General features: G+C 51.9%; 1 protein-coding gene across 3 annotated transcripts in view; it reads left to right on the forward strand.

Annotated features, from left to right (window-relative positions):
* The window catches only part of RNF220 (ring finger protein 220), a 209,003-nt gene that overhangs the window by 69,499 nt on the left and 115,440 nt on the right, over positions 1-24,064 (forward strand). Inside the window, exon 2 of one of the 3 annotated variants that reach the window (XM_058030483.1) lies at positions 13,320-13,394. The exons of the other annotated variants lie outside the window; for them this stretch is intronic. Within the exon in view, the coding sequence (XP_057886466.1) occupies positions 13,320-13,394 (75 nt within the window). The remainder of the gene's footprint in view (positions 1-13,319; positions 13,395-24,064) is intronic. 3 annotated transcript variants of the gene reach the window in all.

The following is a 24,064-nucleotide window of genomic DNA, read 5'->3' on the forward strand; positions in this document are numbered from 1 at the left end:
GAGGCTCTTTGATCTGTAGCCTTGTGCTTCACCATAAGCCCATCCTGTTCTTGCATTAGGGCTTGTAAAAGGTTTGTAGCTGCTGCTGATGAGAAGGCTCTGGGATTTTTATTTGCAATTGCTGAAGCAGGCCCTTGTCTGTGTCCATGAGCTACGTCAGGGCCACTCATCAGCCTGTCCTGCCTTTGCTTTCTGAACTGGATATCTCCATCCTGCCCAGGCAGTGTCCCCTCCCCTCTTTCCCCCAGCCTGGGTTAAATATAGCAGCTAACTTTGGTGGTGATTAGTAATAAAATTTTAACAAGCATCCATATGAACGTCGTTCTGTCACTTTTATGAGGCCATTTACAGCAGGGAGATATAAGAGCACCTTAAATCTCCCCCTAACAGGAGGGGTCATGTCAGAAGGGTGAGAAGCAGAGGGCCCAATGTCCCGTGTCACCTTCCTGGTGGCGCTAAAGGTATTCCCTGTCCCCGTGATGGCACAGGTGGCTCCCCTTTGTGGAGATGGTTTTGGTTTGACCAATCTCTTTCTGCACCAGTGGGTGGAAAAGCACAGAGATGCTGTAGGCTGCTGGTGCCCACAGGCACTGCCCATCTGCAGAAGAGCACAGCACAAGGATTTTGCTGGAGCTGGAGATGGGCACTGTGGCATGACCTTAACTCAGGCCCTGTGGCAGGGCAGAGGCCTCAGTTTTAAGGCATTGCACTTAAAAAAATAAACTCCAGTAGGAAAAAGTGTTCACATCAACCATTTTCCATTCACCTCTCAAGCGAGTTAACTGCAAAATGTGGAATGAATGGTTCTGTCTCTTTGCCCAAGGCTAAATTTGGGGCCTGTCTCTACTCTGACACTGCCCACCTTTTTGAAGAAAGGCTTGTAAAAGCCGTACACCCTTCCTTGTTTCCGATTCATTTGGCTGCACACCAAGGGCAGGGTTTGCTCCTGCTTCCAGCAGTGTGGATCTGCCCTGTCCTCGGCCACGTCACAGCCTGTGTAAGCAGGATTGGATTCAGTCCCTGCTCAGCAATATATGTGTGAGCAGCTGAAGGGAGTCTTTCCAGGAGAACAGTAGAGGGAATCAGCCTTTGTGTTTCCCGTGTAGATACCATACCAGCTCTGCTATTGTCAGTTGGCCTAATCTGTGTCCCTGAAAACTTTCTACCACTGGTGTTGCTCAGGATGGCAGCTGTATCAGGTTAGGACAGGTCCCAGGTCTGGCCGGGCTCTGGGCAGAGCACCAGGGACAAGCACAGTTTCTGAGCAGTGATCCAGCCAGGAAATTCAGGATGTGAGATGGCACAGCTGGTATTTCATGCTGGAAAGCTCCTTCTGCCCCAGGTGGCAGGCAGCAGCAAATTTCTGCACCTATTGAAATCTCCATGCACCCAGAGGAGGGCAGAGGGGATCCAAGACAGAGAGAGATGCTGTGCCTTCCCCAGGGTCACAGAACCTTTGAGTGATGGCAAACCTCAAAATAGACCCTTTCTGTCCTGAGAGCCATCAAACCATGTGGCTTCACAACTGCTCTGTGACACTCTTTTCATGTGGATGCTCTGCTTCCTGTGCAGAAGCAGCACCAGGTCAAACACAGCTTCACCAAAATTTTAATATTAAGAAAAACACCGAGACTTGTGGTCTGAGTTACGAGTGGAAGTTTAGGTTCGTTCCTTTTTCTAGTTTTGTTTCTTCAAAAAAAAGGAAACACACCTTTGAGTAGTGAAATCAGAAAATAAGGAAGCAAAATGTTTCCAAAATAAGGTCTTGCTTGTTGTGAGCATTGCCTGGTCATTATTATTCTTTAGTGTAAATAGTAATGTCTATACATATACATTAGTTATGTAAGGACACCTGATATACACTACCCAAGCACTAACTGTGCAAGGCAAGTATAGAAACTACCTGTGCATAGGCAAAGGAGCAGAGCAGGGAGCAGATGCCTTGTTCTGAGTCGAGAGCTGGAGCTATAATTTGCTGATGCTAACCTGCTTCTTCCAAGGAGGTGAGATAGAGCATCCAGCAATCCAACCTCTTTTTTACATAACGATAAAATTATATCAGTGATATCATGGCCAGTGATAAAAGTAAGAGGAAAAGGTCGGTGTAGATTATTATGATTTTCTGGTGAGGAGGGCAGAAGTCAATAGGTGGCTAAATCAGACTTTTTTTTTTTTTCTCTCAGAAAAGGTGAGTTTTCCATATTCAAAGATTTCATTCTGGAGATTTATAGGATACAGTGGCCCTCTGGTTTTGACTAAGTGCAAGAGTGATTCCTCTCTGGTGCTGTTTCCTATGAAAAGCAAGGCTGTGTGAGGCAGCAGCCCCAGCAGACAGCATCTTCCTGTACAGATTCTCCCTGTATTGCTTGCAGGCCACGGGGTGAAGCAGGGATAAGAGCACAAGACAGCTGCTGGCAGCTTTTGGGTGAGAGGAGGCAGTGGCTACTGCCAAGCCAAGATGATGTTGGCACTGCCTGTGCTTGGCAGCAGCAGGATGACCCCAAGTCTTGCTCCCACACCGCTCTGTTGAGTTTCACTTGGAGCCCAGGCTCCCTCTAGGCTGGCATTTGGGTGTTTTTCCTGATTGCTTCCTTGGGTCAGATGAGACATGTGTATCCCTGGGAGAGGAAGGACCTAATGCTCCCTCTGTGCATCACTTCACATTGCTAGTGAGAGAGCCTTGGTACCCCAGATGAGGTTAGTGAGCCGGGATGTCCCGCACATCCTTGGTGCTGTAAATTACATTCTCCATCCTCTGCACACCCATACATGTGCCACAGGTTCACTGTGCATGTCAGTGCAGTCATTGATAAAGACTGAGATCCTGGGGTCACCACAGTGACCTGTTTTCAGGGGCAAGTTGCCTGAGCTCGGCAGAAGAAGGTACCTCAAGGCCTCTAGTAGATCAGGGAGGCAGGAGATGATGCTGAGGGAAAGCAAGCCTGTGGATGGTGGGATGCAGGGGTAGCCCTGCTCCGTGGGGTTAGAACCTACTCCAGCATGAGGTCAAAAAGGCAAAGTTTCTTGGGAGGTGAATTATCAGTGGGAGCAATATCGTCAGGTCAAGCACATCGGTGCTGGGGTAATACAGTTAAGGTGCAGAGCCTTGGAGGGAGCCCGGCCGAGGAGTGCAGCATTAAAGCAATGAGCCCAGCTTAATCTGCCCCAAGTGAGGGCAGTGGGGTCTTTAATATTGTGTCAGGCTCGCAGGCCCTTGTTGGCGGGTTATTCTTCACGGCAGCTAATGCCACTGGGCTAACTGAATTAGCCCCTCCTTCCGCGGGGTGAGCGTGGGGTTGCCGGGAGGGCGATCGTGCCTCGCAGCTGCAGGGAGAGCAAGTGATGGCCTGGAAATTCAATCAGGTGAGGAGCCATTGCCATCCCCGAAGGACAGGGAGCAGCCCGACTGGGAGGAGAGCCCGGGCGGGAATGCCAGTGGCTGGCTCCATGCGGTCCCTGGGCAGGCCGGTCCCTCCAGGGATTGCTCCCTGCTCTGGATGGCATGGAGTGCTGTCCTGCAGCCTGCTGGGGGTGCCTCAGTGGAGAGCTCATCCGTACCTCTGTGCTCATTTCCAACCTTCTCATGGCTAGGGCCCATATTCCCTTGCACATCCATAGGGAAGCATGGCACAGGGACATGCTGGGTGGGACATGCAGTGTGTCTCCAGCCAAGATGGGCATCCGTGGCATCCATCCTCCAGCAAATTTGAAGCATTTCTGTTTGACTGGAGGTAAGGGTTGTCCAGATTGCCTGGCCCAAGGAACTGGCAAGTGGGCCTTCCTTCTGGCTCTGCTGTTGGAATGAGGCGTTCCCCAAACAAGCCTCAATGAGTGATTACATCCTCTTTGTAGAGCCCTGAGGGAAGTGCACCTAAGGAGGATGGCTAAGGGCCTGGGTACAGCAATGGCCTATCAGGAGTCCCCCACCACGACTAATTTTCTGTCCTTAACAAATATAAGGAAAAAAGAAAGTGAACCTTGTAGGCATTTGCCTGTTGTCCTCCAAACCTGTCACTGCTTTTTTTCTCTCCCTGTCCCAGTAATGGCTTTCTTCTTCACATGTAGTTACAAGCACACTCCTGGTGAATCCTGCAGCATACCATGAGTGGGTGATGCTGGCCCTGTCCAGCACTGCCTGGATGGTGCTGAGCTCACCTGTGTGCCTGGCGTCCAGGACACCTTGCACCCAGGTGGTGGCACTTTGTCAGCCCCAAAGGCAGGAGTGACTGGCAGAGGCCAAAGAGAGTGCTGTGGTCTCAGGGACTGGGACAGCAGAGGCATGGCAGAGGGTTGGTCCCTTCCCATAGGACACAGTGTCTCACCTCACCACACCAGCCCTTTCTGCACTGAAGCCCTGTCCCTTTGCCCCTGCCACCAAGGCAGACAGAGTCTCCTTTGCTTTCCCAAATGCCCCTTTGATCTTCAAACCTGCCCCATCTCTCTCTATCCCCCCTTCCCTCACATTATTATAAATGGAGGCTTTGGCTGCCTTTAAATAGTCATATCTCTCAGACAAGCTCATGTCAGCCATAAATTTTACAGTAATGATGATTTTCTAAGTGGGTTGACTGGAGCTATTTCCGCTTCAGCCTCAAGTTACTGCACAAGTCCCCCCCAGGGTCTGGCAGCCTCATTTGTTGTCCCCCTAATTGTCATTTCTCCCATACTCACTTGGGCAGAAGCTGGAAAGAAAATGGACTCTGGTGCTGGCCCTGGCCTTCTTGGTTTTCCTACCTGGGAGGGGGTTTTGGAGGAGGGGAGGGAGCTGCAGGGGTGAGACAGCACTGGCTGCCTCTAAGGCAGGCCGGGGAATGGCTGCAGAATCCCAGCATATGGATGCCCTTACTTCCCTCTGCTGTCCCCGAGCCGAGTGAAACCAGCCTGGACGTGTGAAAGCTGTAATTGCAGGTAATCCCCCTGCACTGTGCATGGTTTGAATTTGGCAGAGAAGGAATGTGGAAGGGAGAAGGGGAATTACTGCCCGAACGTGCTGCAGGGCCAACATCTGCCCGAGTCATCAGTGCACATCTGGCTGCAGCAGCCTGCACTTGCAGCCCAGCCAGTCACTTTTTAGCCCATTGGGTCTGTCTCAAGCTCCCACTTAAGGGCAGGATATGGACATGTTGGTACTGGGAACCTTAGATTGTGGGAAGAATTACTCCCTTCAGCTGCTATTGCTGCTGATGTTGAGTGGTCACTCACAGTTAGTGACTTAGTTTTTCTATTTGTAAAAGAGATTTAGTCTGTCTGAAGTGCCATACTCAAGGGTACCCATCTCTAGCTCTTCTGGAGAGAAGAGTGCCTTTGCCACACTCTTTCAGGTTTGCCTGAGGCTGGCACTGCTTGACAACATCCCCAGTGAGATGCTGGAGCAAAAGAAGAGATTCCTGCCTCCACATAGAGCTGAGATCAATGAGGTGGGGTCCCTGCTTACTTTTTGTTTCTCTTGAGCATGATCTCAAGAGACAGCAAGCTTTCTGAAGCATTTCTGCCTTGCAGAATCTGGTCTTTGAGAAGGAAGAAGCAAAGCAGAATGGGCAAAGCAGGAGTCAAAGATTGTCAGTATCAGAGGGTCTTTGTTGTCTCCAGGTGCCCTGGACCCCAGTGATCTGTTTACATTGGATAAGGATGAAAAGATGTACTCTTGGTAATTCCTTGCATTTTTTGGCTGTGGCTGGCAAGCTTGTCATGTGGTCTAGGAAGGTTACTGGGACCAAGGAGGAAGCAAAAAGCATGGGGGACATGGAATGGCTCAGGACACAGACAGAGGCTGAGGTCTTGGTGAGGGGAAGCTATTTTATCCAATGCCTGCTTTCTGTGGCTGGGCTTGATCTGATCTCCAGTGAGAGGGAGGTTAGAGAGACAGGCAAGCAGCTGGAGATCCACCCATGGCTGTTCTCTGGGTGAGGGCTGGCCCTGGACAGCACTCTGACTGTCTCATCCTGATTGTCTCAATCCTGCTCTGTTTCCTTGACAGAAAAGACCTGCTGAGCTTTCTCATCCCGACCCTTCATCTCTGAGGTTTTGTTGGGAATGTGCCTTGTCAGGGAGTAAATCCTTGCTGCTGGTGAGCCACAATGCACTGGGGGGCTTTAAGCAGCAGGTGTGTGTTGTGCATCTCCTCACAAATACAGCTGAGCACCCTCCCTCATAAGGAGCCTGCATGGGACTCACCCAGAAGCCAAAGCACCTTTTCAATTGCTTACATCCCTCCCTGCTCTCCCATCCCTCAGAAAAGCAGCCTGACCTCGTTCAGTGAGACAGCAAACACAATCCTCCCAGGCAGGATTCCCAGATAACCCCCCAGCTTTCTGGGGGCAGTGCTGGCTTCAGAAGCATTGTCTCTTTGGAAATTAATTTTCCTGTCAATTTCCTTATTTCTCTTAATTGATGAGGGGCAAGTCTTAGGCGTGTTGCCAGCGGCACCAGCCACAGCCTCCCGTAGGTATCAGTACAGCCAAAAGCACTAGCGCCGAGGGTTGGGGAGTGTAATGAACTCTCAGAGGACTCGTTGCAGCTCAGCCCATGCTCTAGATTAGCTGAGGAATCATCTGGCCCAGCTATTAACTGTCCCATTTAACATCATAAATTATTAACCTAATTTTGAGGAGGGTTGGTGACGGATCGCGCTGATTTTGTTCGCGTTTCTGCAGCCTCTCGCACAGCCTGCTGGTGCGGAGTAAGCCACGGGCAGGGCCTGAGGGTGTGTGCCTCCAGAGAAGGGGAGAGACAGGGCAGCACAGTCAGCTGGCTGCAGAAGAACCAGCTCTAGCTCTTCTTACAGAACTCAGGGAGAAGCCTGAGCAGGGGGAATCTCCCACCGTGTAAGAGCTGCCCTGGGGAGGAGCAAAGCCACCCACTCCTCAACACATCTGCACTCATGTGGGGCACATCTGCATCCCTGTGCATGGGTGTCCTGGCAGGACCTCTACCCCTTGCTGGGTACCAGTATGTGCTGGCCACTCTCAGTGGAAATCCTTACCAGAGACATTTTTTAGTTAGCTGAAGCGCTTTAGTTCACATGGCAAAGGCCTGGAGTCAGGAGTTTTTCTTCCTATGCTTGTTGTAGATTAGAACTTGTTTGAAAAGTTTCCTTTCTGGGAAAAGTTTTAAATAAAATTGTGGGGGAAAGTGGATTCTTTGCTATGAAAGTTTTAAACCTTTCAGAAGATTTTTTAAATCCAATTGAAGTGTAATGAAAATTTAAGGGATACTATCCTTTACATTTAAGGGAGACTATACCTTTGTCTTTCTTTGAAAAGAGAGATGTGTGCAGGAGCAAGGGGCTAAGAATTGCACTCAAACCATCATTTCTTTTAATTGAGTGGAAAAATTTTGAAATCATTCGGTCTGTTGAAAAAGCCATACAACCCTGAAGGAGAGCTAGCTCTGAAATCCTTGTAAAATGCCTCTTTCATTCTGGTATCACCAAAAGGACTTTTTGTTTTCCCTCAAGCAGCTGTGCTGCTTGGGGCTGCCTGTCCGTGGTGTGCGAGCACATGGCCCTGGGCTGGCCTTGTATGTGTCCCCAGGCTCTGTCCCACAGAGGGGTGGGGGTGGCATTTGGAAGTCAGCATTGTCCCAGTCCCACCCCTCTTCAAGGTTGCTCAAGATTCGGTGGCTGTAGGACCAAGCATCTCCGCACATGGAGGTGCTGGGGGTCAGGATTAGCAGCATTGAATTGATGGTAAAACACACCCAAAAAAACCCCAAACAAAAGCACAAAGTGCTTTTGGTTATGGTGAGAACATGGAAAAGTGTCAGAGTCTGTATTAAATTCACCACTAACCTGCTCATCCCTGAGTACCCACCTACTAAAAACAATTCCCTGTGGCTCACCGTGTGCTTCCTGCCACTCTTTCCCTTAAACAGTGAAACAGGGAGTCCTGAATTTGCAGACTCACAGCATTGGTGCTCTCATACTCCCTGTGCTTGATGTCAGGCTTTACACACGTAGAATAGAGGAGGAAATCGCCTTTGCCAGAGGCCCAAACCTCGTGCACGTGCAGTACAGACCCACACAGGACTGATGGCCAGCACACGGATATAAAATACAGTGCCCTGCCATAAAACATGCACTGCTAGTCTATATATTTTGCAATCCCTTTAAAGATTTTTTTTCTTTAAACCCCTCACCCTAGCTCCCTCCCCATTCTCCCCCCAAAAAAATTATTATAAAGAATTATTGCCATTAGTACGTCTTTCCCAGTGAAAGGAGAAAATCGCCTCATTCATAATTTATACCCTCAATTACTATTAATAAAGAAATATTTCAGCAGAAAATCGCCTGGGAAAATTACACGTAACATTGCATTAACATTCTATTTGAACATTTTCATCACATTTGTTATAGAGTTAATAAGAGGGATATGCTCCCCTGACTTCTTCATGAAATTATGGGCTGCCTATGATAGTTTAATCTTTTAGACTTTATATAATATATTCACTTTACTAATTGAGCTATCCAAGGAGCAGTTAGGGATGTTCTTAAACGTAGAAGACAAAGTAATCAGGGCCGTGACTTCCTGACAAGAAGATCTTCTTCCGGAGATGAGGATCTGCACATGTGAGGGGCACAGACAGTGTGTGTTTGTGTGCAGATGTGCCATTCCATTAGACCTTCCCTTAAAGTCCTGCCTGTGTTTGGAAGTGAACATGAATGAAGGGTGGGGGTGACTTTCTGACTTTTAAAATATTCCCCAAAACTTCCCCTCCATTTGTATTTCCGAGTGAAAGGGGGTCTGGTGAACTCGAGCAAACAAAGTATCATTTTGCGAATAGGAAATGCCCAGCATGGGGATCTTCTCAGGAGCTGCACTTCATGTAGACAAGCCTTTGTGCTCAAATTCACCCTCACTCACAGTCATGCACAGATGGTCTCCAAATCTCTGGATAGGGAGGTAGGCTGGGGCGTACAACCCCTCTTCTGCTCTTCCTGCATCTTCTTCTTCACCATGTGATGCCATTCAGGACACACAGTGCAGAAAGGCTTCCCCCCAGCCAGGCTACAAGCAAACCCAAAACTGGGCTGTAGGCAAGAAGTGAGGTAGGTGTGAGCAGTGGGAGATAAGGAGGCACTTGGAAAATGGACACCATGACAGTGCCACCATGGGCATTGCTCTGGACAATCCATCTCCAGAAAGTGTAGCAACAGGAAGGTTTTGGTAACTCACTCTTCTGCTCCTGTGCCTGCAGCAACTGGAGCCTTGGTCCACACTCAGCTGCTCTTGGACCCTTCCTTGCACAGATGCAGCACTGGGCTCTGAAATTTGAGCCCCTCATCCAGTCTGGGAGCTGAACCCATGTCAGGATCTCTCTGTGAGATCCTCCTTTCCCCTCCATATGCACACAAGGAGCGCCGTATCACAACATGTGATCCAGGACTCCTGGCTTCAAGCAGGAACTTCCCAGGGCAACATCAGGAAGTGTTTTCCACCAGGTCTGTGTGGGAAAAGGCTGCAGCCTCAGTGTGCTGGAGGTTGCTCACTCATTAAGCCTAAGTGGATGTAGCCCCTAGCAGGTACAGAGAGGGATCCATCACTGCAGAGCAGTGGCCCTGCCACTGGGGATGAGGTGAGCCTCTGTTCACTGCCCTGATAAAGGAGGCTGCAGTAGCACAAGGTCAGCTGCTTCATTTCACATCCACGGGGATCTCACATCCCCTCTGCATCCACTGAGAACAGGCATGGACATGGAAAGGGTGACAGGGCAGCAGGTGGCACACAGGCTCCTAGGTGAGAGTTTTCAGTCACCCCTGAAACCACTCTTGTGTCTCCCAACCTCTCCAAACTTGTGGCCAATGCTGACAGCAAGCCAGAGGTTTAATGAAAACCTTTCATGTGTTTGGATTCATTAGCTGGAACTCATTAAACAGCAAATAAGAGCCTGGATGTTGCCAACTGAGTCCTGCCAAAAGGAGCTCCTGCAGGTGAGGCAGCCTGGGATGGTAGGGGACCCCCATACTAGAGGGCAGGCAGGTGAGGTCCCATCCCTCTGCAGCAAAGCAAGGCCAGTGCATGCCAGCAGAGATGGGTCCTTTCCAGGGGCCTCATGGGCAGCCTAGGAACGGCAGAGGCCAAGGAAGGTGAGGCTTGAACTGTCCACCCCAGAGATGGCCACTGCCTGGCCCTGGACAGGATGGACCGTGCTGTAAACAGGACAAGGCTTGTAAACAGGGCTCCAGCTGGGACAAATTTAGCCCTTTGGGGTTGCAGCCCTGGCGCGGCAGGACACGGTGTCAGGGTATTGTCGAGAGGAGAGAGGGAGAAAGAAGCTGAATAAACAAACACAGCTTGTCCCTTTTTCTTTTTTCTTTTCTTTTTTTTTTTTTTTTTTTTGTCCCAGCCGGACAATTGTTGTTTCAGCCGGACAATTGCCCTGCAGATTGAGGGAACAGGCTGGAGTTCAAGTGAATTTGGCTTCCAGTGCCTCCCTTTTCACATTGTGTTTTCACATCAGAATGCATCCTGGCATGTATGGGGAGAGTGTCCATACCTGTGTGTATGGGTAACTCCATGGATGCTCTGCTCACATCTTTGGGCTGGCCCACAGGAACAGGGGCTGCTTTGCATCCCAGGTGGGGCTGAGCAAGTTGGCATTGTCTATATCATCTGTCCTGCAGGACTTGGCTGCCTCCTTAAGCACCAGACTAACACCTGTGGGGTCCAGCAGCACACATACAAGGTGATCTATGCTCCACATTCACCTGTTTGTGCCTCCAGGGGTAGAGCGGCTCTGGAGCTGTCCCTCCACAGCAGAGGGACACTGCAGAGTTGAAAGTCTTTGCAGAACTTTAGAAACAGAGATCAGGACTTGAGTTCCTTTTCCCTTTTTCTGTCACAGAGTTTTAGACAAGTCATATTCCCTTGACAAAATCATCTGTGATCTCTGGAGCAAAAGGCATGGATCTTTTCTTCCATCCTGCTCTGTGAGGATCCAAGTCTCTTTCTAAAGGCCGTGTTTGGACGCAGCCTAATTTTCACATCTTAATTTTATTTTTCTCACATCTTTCTCTGACACACACATACACAGGCATGCTTCTATTGGAAAAACGATTTTAATACCCATGGCACATTGTCCTGGTGTGATATAAAATCCAATGACATGTGGCATTTGGAAAAGGTCACTTCCCCCATCAGGATTCATTATCCTACCTCATCCTGGGAAGCCATGGGGTTGCCCCCTCCTCTGCAGACCCCTTGCCCCCTCCCTGGCTACAGGACTCAAGCAGGGAGAGGGGATGAGGTATTGGGTGGCCATGCCATGGACCTTGGCAGTGTCAGGCAGTTTCTGCAGTGAGGGCTCTTGTTTCTTGTTTGATGTCCCTGCACTTCCCGGTGCCTTAATTTTCCTCCTGCCACACAGCAAGAGAACTTACAGGGGTGTGTTGCTGGGAAAGTTCTGTGGAGTGCACAACATTGGGTTTGGCTTTTGCTTTTCTCCCCCTGCTTACTGCTCCCTGTCTGTTCCCTATTGAGTCAAAGCTGGCACCTGTGGAGCCTTTGCTCTGCTTGGTTTCATAAGGGAAACACTCCCCTTCCCTGTTTCACTTGTCCAAATTTTTGGCTGGGTTGGCTGGGAAGTGCCTGTGCGTGTCAGTGCTCACTGCCACCTAGGCAGAACTGAGAAGAGAAACTGGAGAACACATGGAAAGCCCAGCTCCTCACCAGCTTCCCCACCAAGCATGGGGATGCTCACAGCAGGGCAGGAGTGACAAGCTCTCCTGGTGTTTTTGCATGTTTTTGCCTTTCTTTGGACTTATTTCTGCTCAGTCTTTCCCAGGACCCATTTTGTCCAAGCTGTTTCCAGCCCAGCCTGGAGCTATTCCCTGGGGGGTGGGAGGGTGCAGGTCAGACTTGCTATGGATGTTGTCTAGGGGTTCTTGGGGGATGCAGTCCCATGCAGAGCCAAGCATGGACTGCTCCCCATGGGCTGTTCCATGGGAAGGGAACTGGGACCCAGGACTTTTCCATCTGTTCAATAACTACCTTGGGGCACCTTGGCCAAGCTGTAACCCTGTTCCCCAGCTAGAAGGGAGGGGAGAGGTGAGGGTGGGTGCACTGAGCATGCAATGGGCTCCAGGCTTAGTGGGAAGGGCAGGAGGAGGGAAGCAGGAGCAGTTTTTACTGGGGGCAGAAGGATTCTATTTGCAGCAGGGTTTAATGCTTGATGAAGATGGCTTCTCAGAGTGCTGAGGGTGATGGTGACTGAAGCCCCTTCCTACCATATAAACACCAATGAGTTATGGGTACCCCAGCCTCTAATTACGCAGTCAGCCCCAAATAGGCTGTGTCTAACGAGGCTGACAGACTAATATCTCAAGAGCCCTTAATGTGTTATCATCTCTTGCTGTATGACCTCATATTTATAACTGCTCTGGTGGGAGGTTGAGAAATGTCCTTCTCTTCCCCAAGCCCCCTCCCCAACTTTCCCCCCCCCCAGAGCAGCAGCTCTTCAGCCTCATCTGTTAGGATCAGGAGGAGAGAGGCGACTTCTTTCCATCCATCATCAGAGGAGTTCATGCTATTAGATGATTAAAGACATTTTTTATAATATTTGGAAGAGGCTTTGAAATGTCTCTCAAACAGTGTGATTAATGCCTGCTTAACCCTTGCCTGGCTGGGCTGGCGTGGCGGGGAGGCAGGTGCGTCCCAGGGCAGGACTGCAGCCACCCAGCCGTTGGGCACCCCAGCCTGACAAGGTGTGATTCATGAGCGTGGGGCACCTGCAGGAAGCTCCGGCCTCCAGGCGCTTCCTAATGCACCCGGGGACTTTGTGGTTTCTGAGGCTGCAACGGTTGGGGCAGAAGGAAGCCCTGCCTGCCCCCTCTCCTGCTCTTCCACAAGAGGCCCCAGGGCTGTGCCAGTCCAGGTCTGCAAGCTGAACCATTCCACGCTGATGCTGTGGGTCTCGGGGAAGGGCAAGGAGAGGGGGTGAACAACCCGTGCCCGTTCCCAACTGGCCTGAGCTGGTGGAGTGCTTGCTTCCCTAATTTCCCATTCTTTTTACTCTGTTGCTCCAGATGAAGTCTCTGACAAAAAATCCTTGGCATCTTAGATATTCCAGTAGGATCCACCTTTAGGGTGTTGCAACCTTGCTCCAAGTTTGCCACAAAGACCCATGGGGCTGGTGGACACATTCACACTGAAACTGGTGTCAGCATTGTCTCATACCTGCTGAAAGCCAAATTACTGGTATTCCCTGATATTAGTTCCCCTGGGGGAGTGGAGATTTGGCCTCAGATGGGGGAAGTATGCCCACCTCCTTTGATCGTAGGCACAATGTTTCATAATCTCAATTTCTTGTCAATTGATTGCCAGATAGAAGCGACAACCAAAGAGGGCCCCAGGCGTCTGCAACTGCCACTCATCGTATGATTTTAACTCTCCCCCTCTGTAAGTTTGCATTATTTTCTTCTTCTTGTTGTTGTTATCTAAAGAAATCTCCTCTCCCTCCCCCTCCAAAAAGCCTCCCAGAAATTTGAACATCCTTGTTGATTTGGTATTTAGTGTATAAATAGCTAAGAAGGGTTAATGCATGATTAATAGGTGTTTTATTAAAATGGTTACTCTGTCATTATAGAGTCAAAAGGATCAATAGATTTCTTATAATCATGGCTTAGAATCGTCTTTAACACCAGTGCTTATGGGCTTAAAACCTGGGGCAGGGCATTTAGAGGACCTGGGTGGGGGTCCCCTGTTAACTCCTTCCAGCTCTTTCATCACCTGAAGTGTGACTGTTCAGGTGGAGAAAAGTCAACACGGGGCTGCACATTCTTTTACAGTTACCATTCACCTTATTATTGATGGGTATTAAAATTGTCACACCTGAGGGACAGAAAAGGGAAATGGAAAGCAGGAGAAACTGGGGATGCAGCTGGATAAATGCTCTTTGTTACAACAGTCAGCAGCACCTCACCTGGGGCATGGCCAGGCTGTCTCTCATCCATTAGGTGCCTCTGCAAAGCAGCAAACATTGGCCAAGCATCACCATCACAGCCTGGCTCCTTCTCTGAGTTGCACTGCCTTTGCACCTGGGTAAGGTGGGGGATTCCAGCCTTGCACAGAGATGAAGTCGTGTGCCTGGTGTGAGGCAGTGTGGCAGTGGCCAGGGAGGGCTTGCCCAATGCCACCTCAGCCCCGGGGGCTGCCTTTCCAGCAGCTGGATGATGGTGGGTCTGGTTGGCCCAACCCTTTGGGATGTGTGTTCCAAGCTGCTGTTTGGTAGCTCCAGGAGCACCGTGACAAACCCCAGAGATGCTGAGCTGCCCACCCCCGGTGGCAGGAGGTCTCTGCAGGAGGAGGTGCTGTTTAGACAGGCTGACACTGGGGCATCTGAGCCAGCCCAGGCAGGGGAGTGCAGGGCCCCTCTGCCCCCTCACTGCCCCACACAGCAGAGGGGAGATCCAGAGGTGATGCAGGGGGTCTGTGGTGCAGCCTGGACAGCAATGCAGAGCACTGCAAGAGCAACTGGTGCTGTTTCCTGAGTGATTCCCGAGTGTTTCCTGAGTGATTTTGGCAGCCTTAGCTGTGGGTGTTGGCTACACCAGTCATGCAGTGGAGACCTAGACCTGCTCTCTAGTGAGCCGAGGAGATGCTGGTGTGCTGGGACCAGTCCTGGTGGCCTGAACCCCCCTCCCCGTGCCTCCATTTCTCCCTCCCAGGTGCATCTGTGCCACTTCTGTGCAGCCCCTGGTACTGCAAGCCTGCCCAAGGCTGGAGACTCTCACTCAGAAGCTGCTCTCTGATGCTTTGGCCATGCAGAGTGACTCTGCTGCAGCCCCTCGCTCACTCCCTTGCCCTGCGTGAGGGCTCAGCCCCACTCCCCACCAGCCCTGCTCCCTGCCCAGCCCCACAGCCCAGGCCAGCCTGCTGGATTCAAACCAGTCAAGGTGACATAAATCAAGGTCATCCTGTTACTTTCCCTTTCTCTTCCCTGCCTCTCCTGCACTCAGCTGCCTCAGGCTGGCTTGAACAACTCCCACTTCTCAAGAAATCCCAAGTTTCCCTCGTCCAGCTGGCAGGTGTGCACAGGGATCTCAGCCTGCTGGGAGGATATTGCTGCCTCCACCTCCCATCCCCACCAGTGTCTGTGTGGTGTTGGGCAGAGATTTTCCAGATTCCCCGAATCCAGCTCTCTCCATCCCTATCTCATTGCTTATTTCTGGGCTATTATGTTCGACGGGGAGAATTTGTTTCTGTCCAGAGCAGATCTCCAGACAGTCTCAAACCTCTGAGGATTTATCATCTTGAGCTTTTGTTTGTGGGTCTCCAGGACCCTCTGCCCCAAGCCCAGATGTTTCTGTGTCTCCTCCATGGAGCCTGGTGACCCCCAGGAGCTCTGACCCTTCTCTTCCCCGATGGATGTCCAGTCATGCAGCTTCCCCACGCCCTGGTCACACACATGCAGCAAAGGCTGCTGCTGGGGGCAGGATGCTGCAGTCACAGAAGCAGGGGAAATGTCTGTCTTACCTACCAGGAAGGTGATGGCTGTGGCTCTTTCTGGCTTTGCTTTCCAGGGCTGCCAAAAGAGGTGGCAGAGCACACTGGGCTCCCAGCACAGCAATCTCCTGGACACTGAGATCATGTTCAGCCCACCCTGGGACTGAGGTGGGAAACCTGGGCTTGTCCCCTTGAGCCCCCAAATTGCATCCCTGCTTACCTCCCTGCTCCACAGCAGCTGGGAGGGCTGGGCAGAAGCAAGGTGTGACCCCCTTGCTTGTCTCGGGCCAGCAGGGACATACCCTCATGTCTAGCACAGCTGAAACAGCAGCAGCCGCCTGTCCTGAGTGACACAGAAGGGTGACAGTGGGGCAACTCTACATCTAGGCAGATGTTCAGCTGCCCTGTGGCCAGGGTGGGGACTTTGGCGTCCCTCCCAACAGGTTCAGGTCTGTTAGGACAGAGCTATTGACTGGCATAGTTAGCAACTGGGGTTGTGTTTCCAAATCACCACCACTGCTGAGTTAGATGGGACCCCACTTGTCACCCTGCTCACTTTCATCCTGTCGCTGAGGCCACTGTGTCAGTGGCAGAAAGCTGATCTGGAGGGCAGTGGAATGTGACAGAGGAGGAAAGGGGTGCAGGGCTGGCCCACCAAAGCGCCGCCCCTGCAGCCCCATCCCCTCCCTGGCTGCCCACATTCCTCTGCAGCAGCGCCAGGAAGGGGGGGACCAACCTTTGGCATGTTTATTGACACTCCCTGAGTTCATACTGTGACTCTACAATCTTTCCCTGAGATTATTAAGAATTAATTGATCACTTTTATATTCCCCCCGATACCCGGTGCTGCTTTGCGACAGGCGGCAGGAGGAGGGAAGGGAGGCGGGAGGAGGGTGGGGTGTGTGTAAAAAACACACTGATAAATGTTAATTACTCTTTTACAGCCCTTGTCAAATTCCAGAGCAAGTCGTAAATTCATTAAACTCTAACGGATTAAGCACATGCAGCTTATTTAGTCGCCATAAACAAGATCATTTGGATGTTGATTTTCCCCTTTTTATTGCTGCAGCAGAAAAGAGGAAAAAATCAGATGAGGGAAGCAGTTGGTGGTTACAAGGGAGTCAGAAAAGTTTGGATTTATTTAATATCTCCTTTCCTTGCTCTTTGTAGTGTATCTGCCCTTGGGTTGTGCCAGCATCTTTCCAGGGAGTCTGGCCACCCCAGGGGCATGTCCATGCCCCAAGCAGCATGGACAACCCTGGGATGGAAGGGCCATGTTGTACAAAGGGTGTCCATGTCCTCTCCGTGCTCCAGCAATGCCTTTATAATGCTGGGGCTCTTAAAGACCCAAGCAAGACCTGGATGAGCAGAGATGGGATGTTTGAAGACTTTTCAGTAACGTTTTAGGTTGTGATTACTGCTGATCTCCATCATGCTGGGAGATCTCCCAGGATAAGTTGTCTCCAGCAAGGCTCATCCAAGGCTCTGGGATGCAGGAGGCTGCTCTCAGCCACTCTGCAGAGGACTGTGCAGACCGAGTTAGCACAGAAGCAGCTCTGCTCATTCTGGGATGTCTCAGCTCATTGAATGCCATCCCCAAAGTGCTGACTGTGCCCAAGTGAGATGACCCCAATCAAAATCAGCAAAGAGAGAGGGGAGACAGGAAAGGGAAGTCAGGCTGTTGGGCAGGGACATGGTGCCTTTGGCTGCTCTGAGCTCAGGAACGTGGCCCAAGGTCTGCCAACCCACCCAGGAGCTCGCCATCCTCTGCTTGCCTGTGTTAATAATCCAGGCTGACCTCCTGAGCTGTGGGAGCAGTGGAAGGAGAATGAGAGGAGGGTCATGGAGATTAATTAATACTCGGGACTCTAATTACAAGTTTCCTCAACACAGGACTTCAAATGAGGAGCAGGCTCTGAGGCAGCCCTGAGTCCTGCTGCCCCTCAGCTGGCCCTGCTGAAATACCTCCTGCTGCCTTGCAGGAGTGGTTTTACTGGGAAAGGGATAGCAAGTGGGGGATAGCTGGTACCTGGGCACCAGCATCTCCCTCTGCAGCTCCAGGGCTCCAGGCTGTGTGTCCAAAGTTTCCAGACTGCTCCATAAATCTGTCCATGCCCTGGGCTGAGTGTTGGAGACCTGCTGCCATCCTTAGTGTGCCCAGCTCCCTGCCTTGGTCCTGCCTTGGTCCAGTGGGACAAGAGCAGGAGTTGGCCTGAGGGACCAGAGGTCCTTGGTGGGTGTCACAGCCTGGCTCTGTGCAGGGGAGGGTGCCACAGGTGTGGCGCTGGCAGGAGCCTGGCACTGCTGGCCCTGTGGTGCTGATCACCCATCTCCAGCAGTGCTGGCCCTGCTTCTCCAGCCCCTCCCAGCCTCCAGCAAGGCTGAGCTCAGCAGGAGCTGCAAGCAGCCGTGCACTGCAGGCAGCAGAGGGAACTCTAAACACCTCACTGGAGCGTGCTGGCTGGCTGCTGCCAGAAAAATTTGGGGCTTTTACCTTAGAGTGCTCAGCAGCTCTTCACCTAAAGGAGGTGACCTGGGACTGGTGGGTGCTGATTTGCTCCCACCCCCTCTTAGCCCATCTCTGCAATGGGTGCACACCCAGAAGGTCTGAGCTGTGAGTACAGCCTAACTGCCCCAGCCCTGCTCCCCTCTGCATGTGCCTCTTGAGGGGCAGAGGGAAGGAGAGGAGCTGCCAAAGCGCTCAAATAGGACAGCAAGGAGCTGCCAGCATTCAGCGCCCCATTCCCAGCAAGCATTTCCCTCTCTCAGCCTTTGCATCAAGTACAATGTGCACAGACGCCAGCAGAAGCATCCCTGCCCATCAGATCCCTCCATGCTTTCCTGCTGTGTGGAGGTGCCCTCCAGAGATCTCCCTGGGGCTCTGAGCACAGGCAGGCATCCAGGGGTTAACGGAAGGAGCATGTCCCACGCTAAGCAGTAGCTAACAGCCACCAGCTAATAACTTTATGGCTTCAAAGCAGGGCATTTATCATGCTGAAGTTTGTTTATTCACAAGTTATATAGCACATTATACCAGCACTGTGTTTGGCTGATAAATTCTCTGTGACAAGCAAGGCTACCAATGGGGACTCACCAAGTCCAAAAGACCAGTAGCTTTTTCCTGAACTCTGCTTTCTGAGATAAGGGTGTTTTTTCCCTCTTTTGTTTTGCAAGGAGGAAAGCAAAAAAATTAGACAACCTGTAAACTTGGGAAAGAAAAAAAATATGGAGACTTGTATTGGATAAATTGTCCAGTGCCATGATGCCCCAGTGGGGGCATAGGAGAGGGTTCTGATCCTTGTGAGGACCAGGTGAGCTGTGTTGGCAAGTTGGCAAGTGATGCCTATGGGCCTGTGGCCTTGTTGGGCATATACTGAGTGAGCACTGGCAGGCTCTGGGTGTCTCCTGGAACAGCCTATCTTAGTCCTGTTTGCTTTCATGGAGGGTATTTTTTCGGTTTTTTGTTTTTTTTTTTTTTTTTTTTTTTTTTGCAGAAGTATTAGAGAGTGCTCTGGCAGCTCTCTGGTTCTTCTTCAGTGTTTCTAAAATGAGCCATAATCATAGCTTTCATCCCTGTTTTGAGCTTACACATGTGTGGGATTTGTTACTGCTTTGGCACAAGTGCTGTGTTCCCCTGTACCCCTTGCTCTGGGTTCAGCTGCTTTAATCCCACTAATAATAATGACCTTCACATTTCTGCCTTGCTCTATCACAAGAACCAAACCCACTTCGCAAACATTAACAAGCTCGGCCTCCCACCTCCATGCAAACATGATAGATCAGGATTATTTTTCCTGCTGCAGTGGTGGGGAAACTGAGGCATAAAGCAAGGAGTGTGCTGACCTGAACCCACTTTGCTTTAACCCGTAGACCTCACTCTGCTCCAGTTCGGCCCAGCGTAGGCTTTTCTAGGTCTCACCTCTGGAGCAAGACCTGGGGCTGGTGGGATTCAGTGGGCCAAATCCTGATGCCAGGACCTACCTCTGGAGTGCCACTGGGGGTTCTGGAGGCAGCAGATGTTCCTGCTGCTGGGGAGTGGGGACACACTCCACACTGTGGGGGTTGTGGTGTGCCAGCTCATCCTGGCCTTTTCCTGTGGAGTCCCTTCCACAGTGCTTGTGCCCTTGCCCTGCTGCAACAAGCAGAAAGCCCCCACCATGGCCCAGTGTCCAGTGCCCAGACAGGGGTATGTGGGTGCCCAGCTCCCTGTGTGCTCTGATGTGTGTCTGCAGGGGCTGCCCGCTGAGGGCATCCTGGTGCATTTACCTGTGCACACACAGGTGTGCGTAAGCACTGATCAGTGGGTACACTGGGTGCATCTCCATCCCCAGTGCCGTGCTAGGGTCCATCCCTGGCTGCCCATCCACGTGGCCATGTTGGACATGCTGCCACCCCAGCCTGTGCATCCCTGGCTGCATCCCTGCTGCATCCCCAGCCGTGTACCTGCACGGCGTGCGCGGCCGGCTGCGGATCTGCATCGGTGCCTGCGTGCAATGGCCCCTGCAGGCTGTAAATACTGGCAGTGTGGCGGGGAGGTTGAGCGGTTTATGGCTCAAGGTCAGGCCCGTGAATCATAAAAAGGTGTCGGAAGGAGCATTAACTCCTAGCCTTCGCTTGGTCTCTGTGTGGTTTCAGGCGGGGCCCCGGAGGCAGTGATTAAAGGGTGCACCTTCCCCTTTCAGTTTTACGGTAAAAGGAAAGCAGTAAATTAGAAGCCCACAGGCTGGGGCAGGCCGGGTCCCAACAGCACAACAGCTAAGCAAGTACCTGCTCTGCGCCCCGAGACTCTGCCTCTGGCTCTGCACACCCCAGCTCAGCCCCACACAGCCCCTTCCCATGGCAGTCCCTGTCCAGGAGCAGTGTCCTGCTGCCACGTGGTGGGCATGGCGAGGGACATCCCTCCATCCTTGCCCAGCAACAGTTTGGGCTGGCCGGGGCTGTTCAGTCCTGCTCACCCCACAGAACAGGAGCGCCTCTTGCTCTGCACCTTTTTATGACTCCGGCTGTAATTAACTCCAGTAATAAATTTTTTTGAATCCAAATAGATATAATTAACGTTTAATGCCCCTGTTTTCTTGTGAATTGTCAGGACTATTAAGAGCTGAGTATTGATTGAAGAGGCATATGTTTCTGCTGCTGAGGTGGGACTGCTGAGACAGAGAGCCCTGATAAAATGGTCGGGTCCTGTCCCACATCTGGACCTCAGGACAGTGAGTTGAGGCTGGGGAGAGTTGGGGCAACATCCAGCACTGCAGGGCTGACCCTGGCCCAGGGAAGCAGGGAGGAAGGGATGAAGATTGTCTTATTTTTTCCCACCACTCAGCTGTAGGTACCCTCCAGCAATGTGGCCTTTGGTGAGCACTCAGTCATGGGGCATTGCTGCCAGCATACGCTCTAAACTCGCCACCTCCTGGAGAAGGGCTTTCAGGGACAGAGGTGGGAATACACCCTGGTCCATTCTCATACCAGATCCTGCAGCTGACCCAGCTGCAGCTGCCCTGGCACCCTGGCTCGTAACCACCACCATCAACACCTTCCTTGAGTGCTGCTGTTGCAGCCAGTCCTGATAAGGCACTGTTTGAAGGGCTGGGCCACTGCCAAAATGATTTCTCCCAGCTCCTGACGGGGCCAGTGCACATCAGCCCCAAGATCACTGCAGGCACTGCAGCCCTTCTGGCCCTGCTTTCCAGTGGGCAGAATGAAGAATGCAGTCACATGCTGTGCCCCTGTCCCTGGGCTGGACTGGGCATTAGATGTCTCTGAGGAGGAGAGGAAGGAAGCCTTGCAGCATGCCAGGAGAGAAAATACTCCTCCTTTCCCTTAAAAAAATGTGCTTTTTCCCCTGGGGAATGGCATTGCGGAGCCCTGGAATTGACGCAGCTGCCAGAGGTGATGGATGGTGCCAGCTGATGGAGCAGAGCGGGTCAGCAGAGCAGAAACCAGCAGGCACAAAGAGAGAGCATCCCTGCTAAGCAAGGCAGGCGGTGACACCCTGTGCCGGGCCCACAACAGCCCCCTCTCTGTTGGGCTGGAGTGGGCACAGCTGGAGTACCTGGGGTGCCACCCTGCGATGCCCCCGGCCTCGCCCCAACTGCACCCGCCAACAAGAAGGGCCTTTCTTCATCTCCACACAAGCCCTGATTGTTCAGATGCTTCCCCTGCTGCTGCCTTGTTCTTTTGCCCTTCCCAGAGATGGTTCTGGGAGGAAATTGAGGATTTGCAACATCTGCATGACCAGAGCTGCTGGGACTACAAGGTTTCAAAAGCAACTGAGGCTTCTCATGTGAGTCCAGACCAGGTTGTCTTGGTGCCCTCAGCAGCCCCGTTCCAGGACATCTCAGTTCCCTCAGCAGCTGTGCTGTGTGGCTGTGCAAGCCCACAGCCCACCCTATCTCAGTTTCCCCACCAGTGGCTGAGGTCCTGCTTCACTTTTGCAGATGTGCAAAAGTAAAGGTCCTGCTTCACTTTTGCAGGTGTCCTTTCCACTCACAGGAGGGCAGGATATGTCCCCCTCAGGCGTGTGAATAGGATCAGGAGGAGATCCCAACAAAGGCAGGCCACACTAAGCTGTAGAAAGGAAGAGCTCTTTGGAAGGCTGGAGTGAAACAGCATGCACTGAGCCCCAGGCTTGAGACTCAGGACTGCAGGATGCTCTGTCTCTCTGGTGGGGGCAGCAGGATCTTCACCTTCCTTTCACCCAAGCATAAGGAAGAGAAAAAGCTCCTGCCTCAGCTGGGAGGCCGTACCTTTCACTCAGATCCCCTTGGACAGAGGCTCACAATGTCCTCCAGGGATGTGGAGCTGCATTGTCCCTCCTGCAGGCTGGGGACACTGAGCAGGTCTCCCCCAGATGTGTGTCAGGAAGGAGCCCAGGCATCCTGGCTCCACTCCCATGCTCTGTCTCCAGCTGAGGGATGTGTGCTAGCTGGAGCTGCTAGGCTGAGGGATGCATCTCTGCAGGGATCTGAACCCTGAACTGTCACCTTTGCTCTCCAGCAAACCCAGCTGCTGAGTCCCTGTGCAGCGCCCGACTGCTGCTCCAGCAGATGTGAAGAAAAGGAGGAGTGCAGGAAAGGAGCTCAGCTTCAAATCGATTCTGAGCACTGTGATAAGAATCTCTTATCACCCTTGTCATTGTAATGGCTGGGACTGAAATGCTGGGCTGAGTAAAAGTCAGGTTTTTGCAGACCAGAGGTGAGGAGGAGACAGGGCACAGCAGGGAGCAATTGTGGCTCTGGAATGAGGTTCCACGGCTTTGAGTTCCTGCTTGCTCTCCAGTGACACTCTAAACCTGCTTTTTTTCCTGGCCTTAGACCTGCCCCAGCTTCTTTCTCCAACTCCTTCCAAAGAAGAAGAGCTCCTGGTGACACAGATGAAACACAGTGAAGGAATGGGTCCAGCACATCCAAACTATGCATGGTGGTAAGGGGCACACAGAGTAGTCCTGGGGGCTGAATATTGCCAGGAGAGACCAAGAGTGAAAGGAAGAACTGAGAATTTCATGCTCCCATGTCTGCAGCTTCCTCCAGCCTCTTCCCACCTTCCCCTGAGCCGGGCTCAGCCCCATCCCTTTAGGGGTGTAGCACAGGAATGCAGGTTCCCAGGAGCCAGTGGAGCTGACAGGGATCTGGCAGGGATTTCCTGGCCTTTGGGAGTTCCCTCTGCTCCCAGTGCTGTCCATAAGCAATGGCTAAGGGAAAGGGAGCTGCTAAGCTTGTATGCTCCAGGTGTTATAAGACTATATAGTGACAGCAGCACCGAGTACCCTCATCTGTAAGAGGCTCCCCTGGTGCCCTGCTGATGTTCTGCCTTTAACCCCTCACGCTTCCTCCCTGCATTTATGAACAACTGTTGATTGGGATTCCAAGGTTGTCAAGCCTTGCAGAGGTGCAGATAAAATCTAAGGCTGCTGCAGTCCCTGCATCTCCAGCCCTACCAATCCCCTCGACTATCTACAATCTCTCTCCTCCTGCTAAGCTTTGCTCTGGCAGACAAGCCCCAGAAGGTTAAACAGAAGCAAGGCTGCATCTCTGTCCTCCTCCAACAACTATGCAGCTGGGGATGTGTCAGCTTTCCACCTGCCACCCTGTTCCCCTTTGCAGGGGCTGTGTGGGATGCCCTGCTGCCAGGTGGGGATGGCCAGGCAGGGACCTCAGCACTGAGGAAGGCAACACTGCTCCAAAAGGCTTGCTGAGGGAGGTTTTTCTGCTGGTTCCACGGTACTGGTGTCAAAAAAACCCTTCTTGAAAGATCCCATGAGCCCCCTGCACATGGGTGCCCTGCTGTTGGGAGCTCTTAGCCAGGGTGAGGTGCCCCAGTGCATGGCAGAGGGGCACCTCTGCACAGCAGGGGCTTTGTTGGGCCCAGCAATTTTTCTGCTGGAGAGGACAACTCTGAGCAATGGACTAGTTCTTCCTATCATGGACCACATGCAGGTTTCATGGCTGTTTGGTGGTCACAGAAATGGCCCACCACTCCTAAGAGACTCTTCAGGACTTGCCCATTTAATTCCAGCAGGAGCAGTGTCACGTCGAGAGAAATTGCCCCACCAGAGGATTTATTCATTTCTCCTTCCCTTTGCCTCCTGACAGGGGCTGTGCTGAGATCCTCAGAGTCATCTCGCT

Source organism: Melospiza georgiana, chromosome 9 (genome assembly GCF_028018845.1).
Source record: "Melospiza georgiana isolate bMelGeo1 chromosome 9, bMelGeo1.pri, whole genome shotgun sequence".
Taxonomy (NCBI): Eukaryota; Metazoa; Chordata; class Aves; order Passeriformes; family Passerellidae; genus Melospiza; species Melospiza georgiana.